This window comes from Neolamprologus brichardi, chromosome 1 (assembly GCF_056152115.1).
Source record: "Neolamprologus brichardi isolate AB-2024 chromosome 1, ASM5615211v1, whole genome shotgun sequence".
Lineage (NCBI taxonomy): Eukaryota > Metazoa > Chordata > Actinopteri > Cichliformes > Cichlidae > Neolamprologus > Neolamprologus brichardi.
Genome location: NC_142104.1, coordinates 7,715,602 through 7,722,503, shown reverse-complemented (window position 1 = coordinate 7,722,503; position 6,902 = coordinate 7,715,602). Strand labels below are relative to the sequence as shown.

The following is a 6,902-nucleotide window of genomic DNA, read 5'->3' as shown; positions in this document are numbered from 1 at the left end:
CTCCATGGTCTTCCTCCTTTCCTCCTGTCTGGCAGTTCCATCTTCGAAATCATTTGTCCGTCCCATAATTACATCAATTAAGCAGAAGTTTGGCTAGCAAACTAGTTTGGCTTCATAAGCTAAATTAGTTTAATAGTTTTATATATTAGACTAGTAAACTAATTTAATAGTGTAGTAGACTAGTAAATTACTAAACTAAAATTCATATTTCAAGTTGGTACAGTGTAACACCACTGGTAATGGCCTATAACACCAGCAGAGGGAGCTGTTGGTTTTAAAATATATTCTTTAGCCCTCTGGTTGTAACAGCACGAGTAATTTTCTAGTGTGGCAGCAGGTGCAGCCCAAGTCAAAGAAGTGGAAGATGTCAATGCAAAACACAACTGATCAAATACTTTAGAGTTTTTAAATACTGATTTATGTGGGGGTTGTCTGTAGTCACATGACAGGCCTTTGCTGTGGATGTAACTAAGGTACAGTGGATTACTCTGTCATGTGTTGATTCAAGTTTGTGTGTGTGTGTGTGTGTGCGTGTGTGTGTGTGTGTTCTTAGTGACTCGGTGAACTGTAATCCCCCCTAAGCCCAGAGCACCACAGTAGATGTCCATTAGTGTAATGTGTTGCTGCACATCTTTCCTTCTCTGTATCTGCCTGTCTCTTTCTATCATTCTCTATCCGAGTCAGGCCTGTTGTCTTCTTTTCTCTGTAAATATCCATGTTGACGTTGTATGTTTAGGCATTTAGCCTCAAGTTCAGAATTCCTTTAAACATGTAATTAGATAAGCTCCCTGACCTCTGACCTCACCATGGAACAGCAGCAGAAAAAACACATTTTCTTCAATTGGATTTACACAGAACATTCATGTTCCCATATGAGCTTGAAATGATATTAGACTCACTTTACAATTTAAGTTACTGTTCTTATGCAAAGTCATCTGGAATAAGAATAGAAATTCAAAAATTCACCATAAAGTGAAAAATGAGATGATACAGATATCATGAAACCTCAAAATGTTTCCAAGAAGCCAAAACTTCTGAGTTCATTTATTCTCTTAAGCCTATCTCTTTAGCCTACCCCAGCTCATAGGGCAAGGGGTGGAATACACTGTTCAACTGTTCCAGATAAAATCCATACATGTTAATTACACCGTGGATCTGATTCCTTGCATAACAATTATTGTACTTTATTCTGAAGAAAGGCATAAAAAATACAGAATCTGAAAATGCTACTACAATTGTGAACCAACTCACACACTTGTGTGTAGTGTAACACTGCAGACATTTAACGCCATTACTCAAACTGTTTTCTCACCACGTCCACTCTGTCCAGCATTGTTCCAAAAAAGGAAGAAAACTCAGTATGATTCTACAGTTATGATAGTTTTATTGGCATTTTCCAAGGTTTTATTTTACAGTGATGGTCACAGTTTGGAAAGGTAAAGAGACATGAAACAAAGAGTGGCACCATTGCAGATAAATACGGGTCCCTCCTCTGTGTGGCCAACATAGTAGCATGCGGTTTCCATGTTAGGGTATATTTGCTTGTTTAACTGAATTAATTTGTGCTTTCTAGCAGCAGATGGACATGCATAATACGTTTAATGCACTACTTTATATTGCTAGGGTTGGATCATGAATAAATTGTAGCATGGTACGTGAATAAGTTGTTGGATTAATTGCTTGACCTCTGACCTCCATCAAAGCCTCACATCCTTGTACATTCACTGTGATTAATGCTAATATTTGTCTAAACTGCATCAATGATGCTATTCAGACCATAAGCAACTGCAGTTGTTCACCTACACACCAAATGGTGGCTTTTATAGATTTCAATGCATTAAACAAACATTTTGCTTTTGTTTTTAAATGGTCAGATTTTGCTCCCTGAGGAAAAATACTTGTTCTATACAGTTTAAATGGCCTTATATTCTTTTAAGACTGCTCTGTTAATTGAGTTGATAAAATACCAGTGTATAGTCTTGACCAGAAAGCCACATCTTCATCCAAATGGCTCAGACACTTGGTCAACTATGGCCATTAAATGTATTTAAACAGTAGCCTTGGTAATAAACAGTAAAGGCTGCGTGTTCATTTGGTAGTTTCAAATCACTGCGGCCTTATTGGTACTGTAGCATCACAACATCTTAACTGTTGAATACACTGTGTGACAACACCAGAATACTGATATGAGTGAAGGACATTTTGAAACGGGGGGTACATACAACTTATCTTACACATATACTTTTTTAAAAAAAGAAAGAATGATGAAGAAAACAGGACACGTGATCTAAATCACTGAAACCATTAAAGAAACACTATGTACAGCATGGAAAGAGTTTGACTGGTGGTTGTGTAACTATTTTTTTTAAACAAAATTAGATGAGCAACATCACAGAACAACACTGACAACAAGGACTGGAAGTGATGCAGGAGTTGGAGGGGCGAGCAGAGCAACGTGTGATATGTGCATGTGTGCAAAACTCTATCAGTATCACAATAAAAGCATAATTTTGCAGTGCCTGCTACTAAGCAAAGGAAGAGGGCGCCAGGTGTCGATGTTAAGGGCAGGGATAGGTTTGGTTGAGGGTTTCTCTTTTTGTTTGTTTGTTTTTTTGGGGGTTTTTTGGGGGGGGGGGGGGGGGTTAGGGTGACAAGGATTAAATAGGGTGAAAGCACTTTTCGCTGTAGTTTAGCCACTGCCCAACATCTTTGTGGCACGCTGGTTGGCCTCATCAATCCTGGTCTTGTTGGAATCAGCCTGAAAGAAAGAAGCACCAACTGTTATAGAGCTCAGGTAGGAAAATGTGGTCAAACCAGTGCTAAAGAGTGGAGAGGGGCAAATTAAATGAAGATACTGAATGGATGGTTAAGTATGCAATGGCACGTGAATCAGGAATTCCCCATTAGTGTGTGAAATTGGGGCTAAATCTGATCAAAGTCAGTTTATATCTGCTGTTATATACCCTGATGCCAAACCTGTAATCCATTAGCCAACTTCTGTTTTTTCTATACAGTTATATTTTGCACATATTTTTGTGTTTTATTTGCATTACATAAAATTCCAGCATTGGAACGGTACAACTACACCTTCTGATTTTAATTCCTTTTTTCGATTTCTGTCTTCTTTTTTTTTATGTTTTGAGAAATTATAACCTAATGCATCAGTCTAGATATATTTCAAAGCGTCATTGACTTGTTTCCATCAAACATCATATATATTTATTATACAGCTATAAAACACCATCCCATATCAAATAAGCTGAATACTGTTCATGGTAGTGGCATAAAAAGCTCTAACTGTACACTACCTTGTCCATGATCCTGTCAATCTGGCGGTTCTGCGTGTCGATCTCCTGACCCATGTCCAGGGCCATGTGACGCAGGTTGCCAATGATGCCGCCCACCTGCTCCAGGTTCTCATCCATCTCATTCTCCCGAGCATCATTTGTTACCCTGAAAAATTCACAAGGTTGAAGGGAGAGTGCTTATTGGCTTAGTGCTTATTGGATTGTGCTGGAGAGCATTTTAATGGAGTTAAATTGCTTCCTAAAAACACATAATATTAATTTTAAAAAGCCCTTATCCAATCCTTATTCCTTACTAAAAGGTCTTATTCATGCAGCCCCTCAGTTTATCCATTGTCTGTGAGTCATTGTAACTCATTTGCCTCTACAGGAGGGTTTCTTTAAGTCTGGTGTGTTCTGTTTGACTGCCTCTTGCAAACCAAAGGTTTAAATAAAAGGCGGTCAGGTTTCTCCCTGTGAGGAATTTCTGCTCTCACTGAAATTATATAGAAAGAAAAGTAGAAAAGCCTGCCCTACTGGCACAAAGGAAATACCTGTACATGTTCTAACTTAAAATATTAGCATTATTGGTGACCATTTTCTACTGTGAAGTACGTGCACAACAGAAAATAGGTTAACACATAACACATCTACTTTAAGATGGAAACACTAACTACTACAGTGTTTTTGTCTCTAGTGAGAATGAAGGGTTAGAAACATCACGTTTAAAAGTACAAATGTTCACCTTTCAGACAGCAAATTACATAACTAGGTATTACTGAGTGACTTTCAACATGAGGGCTGAGATCCCTCTGGAGAGCCAAAGATAAGTTTCAGGTATTTAAGCTGCGATACATAAATAAAAATAAGTTTTTGCTTTAAATGGTTAAACGCTGATATAGGTTCAAAATGTTGTCGTGGGAACTATTATTGTGTTTATATAAATATCAAATTAATGCATAATTAAAGAGATATTGCTGCAGACTGAAATGTCTCCACAGTTCGTCAGTATTTACATCTTTAAACATTAAACTGATATACAATTTGATCTGTTCCTGAGGCGAAACTCAGTTGAGAGATTACCAGTCACATTGTGCATAAGGAAAGAAAACAGTTACTTAAAGAGTCACATGAACAGTCGGCTCCAGGATATGCCTCCAGTCGTTACATAATTACATACATAAACACTACCACATATCTCATTTTGCACAACAACCAAACCTGAGCATTTATGCACAGAGTCAGACACAAACAAGTAAGCTTGGGGCGCACACAAACCAACACCTACACACATGAATGGTTACCTGCGGATGAAGCCCCCACTGATGGCCATCTGTTCGCGTTCGTCCACCACTCGTGCCCCCGGCTGGCTGTTCACCACTCCATCCTGGTTCCCTCCCCAGGCCTGGCCCCCGCCCTTAATCCTACCACACATACAGTTCAGTCAGAGTCAGTGTAGCTTTTTATTCTGTGTGTGTATGTTTATGTGTGTGCATGTATATGCATGTTTGTTAATGACTGAATGGTTGTGTATGTGTGTATTTGTGGGCTGGTTTGTGTATCTGAGTAAACATGTAAGGCAGCCAGTGAGTGTGAATGTGAGTAAGCAGCTTTACCCATGTGGATTTATTTCTTGCTATTTACTATCAAAACATATATATATGAATATATGTTTAGAAGACACTGCAGATGGTTTTAAGACAATTAGCTACCTAAAAGCAACATGCCAGCCACGTATGATAAGGTTACATACATGCATTTGCAGTCTGTTAGCAAATAATTGATCTAACATGCAGATCAATTGAATCCAACACAGTAAGCTTCAATGTGGCTTATGCAAGAAAGGAATTAAAAGTTTAAAAACAAAACTTCTCCCACAAGCACATACAGAAAAGCACAAACACTGAACACAACAAGCAGTCTCCAGACAGAAGACACACAAACACAGAGATGTAAACATGCAGTGAGGAGACATGCAAGGCAGAAACATGATATTTGACATGAAAAAGGGGAAATGTAAAAAAGGCAAAGGATCCGATACATGCTCTAAAAGAAAGCCGTTAGATCCAATGTGATTAAAAAAAAAAAAAAAGCATATTAATTTAAAAAAATAATCCCTAAACATACAATGTGATCATTTTGCATGGAAGACTTGCTAAAACCAGCCCTTCATTTCATCTGGATGGATAGATCAGTAGGAGGATTCACTGCATACAGTCAAATAAGCAAATGTAATTCTTAACATTTGTTTTATAATGCTTGGAATATCTGGTAGGTGAAGATTTCCACTTAGGAAAAAGCTATAAACAATACTTAGGTAACTTAAGAAAAATAATTTTCTTTGGTTTTCAGCCAATTACAGCCCATTTGAGGCAACACAAATTCACCCACCAGGTATTCTAGACATGCTAGAATTCTTTTTCTCATGCTATTTGACCCAGGGTTGCCATACAAACAGTCTCAATCAAATGAAACATATGACGTAACCACAGGATTACATAACTACTGGTTTACAAAAGGGAGGACCAAAGAGCCATAGAATAGACAAGCTCTGAACCCAAAAACCAAATCTTCTGGAAGCAGAATAAAGATGGATTTTTAAATACACCCAAATATTAAATATTCTCCAAATGGGAAAAACAGACTTTACTCATACATAATGACTGATGTGTTGAAGTAAAGGATAGTGCTAATGTCAATGTCACTGTGTTGGACAACAATTATCTGTTGTTCAAATGTAATGTCATTTCCAGATTAGATCTAAAAATTGTTGCTTTACACACTAAAGGCAAACAAAAATGCTAAAAAAAAAAAAAAATACCAGTTAAGTAATACAGGAATAAAATCAGATATAACACAAAAATAATTTGTTTGGTTCTGCGTAATCCTTTCCTCAAAAACAAAAGAGCAAGTTTTACCCAACTCCCCATATTCATGGTTTGTACCTTTGTACATATAATGTGCATATTGTTAATCATTAAGACTTCACTTTATTCACTCCCAGGCAAATATCTGAGAAACACTTTGGGTGTAAACCAAATGAAAATAAAAATACAATTTACTTATATATACTTTTGGTTTGTAAGCCACTTGTATTTTCTATAGCTCTGAAATAGTATAAACATATCCAGCAAATGTATTTGTCCCAGCGTGTAGTATGCTCAGACATGACTCAGCGGCCATAGTTTGGCTGCTAAAAGGGTAGAGAACAGATCACACAGGAGTTTGGCAAAACTGACATTAGCAATCCAACTTAACTTTAAAAAGTAAATATACAGATTTAAGAACTTTAATACTGAAACAGTGGTCAGAAAAAAGAAAACAAGTTTGCCTAACTCATGCATGAGACTGTAATGTGCAGGGCAATGTTGAGGGAAGAGAGGTAGGATACAATCTATAATCAGAGGTAAGGTTATATATTGTCCCAGCTTTCACTTCCTTAAACATATATATGTGTTTATAAGTGATACCATAAGACCTTTAGTTACACTCTACAGAAGCATAGAGTCCTCCCTACTGTCACCAAATTCATAATTTCCTCCAAACAAATTCCTGGATCACTGGGGGTTGCTCTCTAATATTGTAGGATCTTGAACTGACATGGATAGAGTATTTAAA

The 6,902-nt window shown here is 37.3% G+C and overlaps 1 protein-coding gene across 2 annotated transcripts in view; it reads right to left on the bottom strand.

Moving 5' to 3' along the window:
- Positions 1-1,364: 1,364 nt before the first annotated feature.
- The window catches only part of LOC102791828 (synaptosomal-associated protein 25-B), a 39,607-nt gene continuing 34,069 nt past the window's right edge, over positions 1,365-6,902 (bottom strand). For both annotated transcript variants that reach the window (XM_006779734.2, XM_006779733.3), the window contains exons 6-8: positions 4,589-4,708; positions 3,309-3,453; positions 1,365-2,758 (exon numbers count right to left, since the gene is read on the bottom strand). In XM_006779734.2, coding sequence (XP_006779797.1) covers positions 2,690-2,758; positions 3,309-3,453; positions 4,589-4,708 — 334 coding nt within the window. In that variant the 3' untranslated portion in view covers positions 1,365-2,689. The remainder of the gene's footprint in view (positions 2,759-3,308; positions 3,454-4,588; positions 4,709-6,902) is intronic.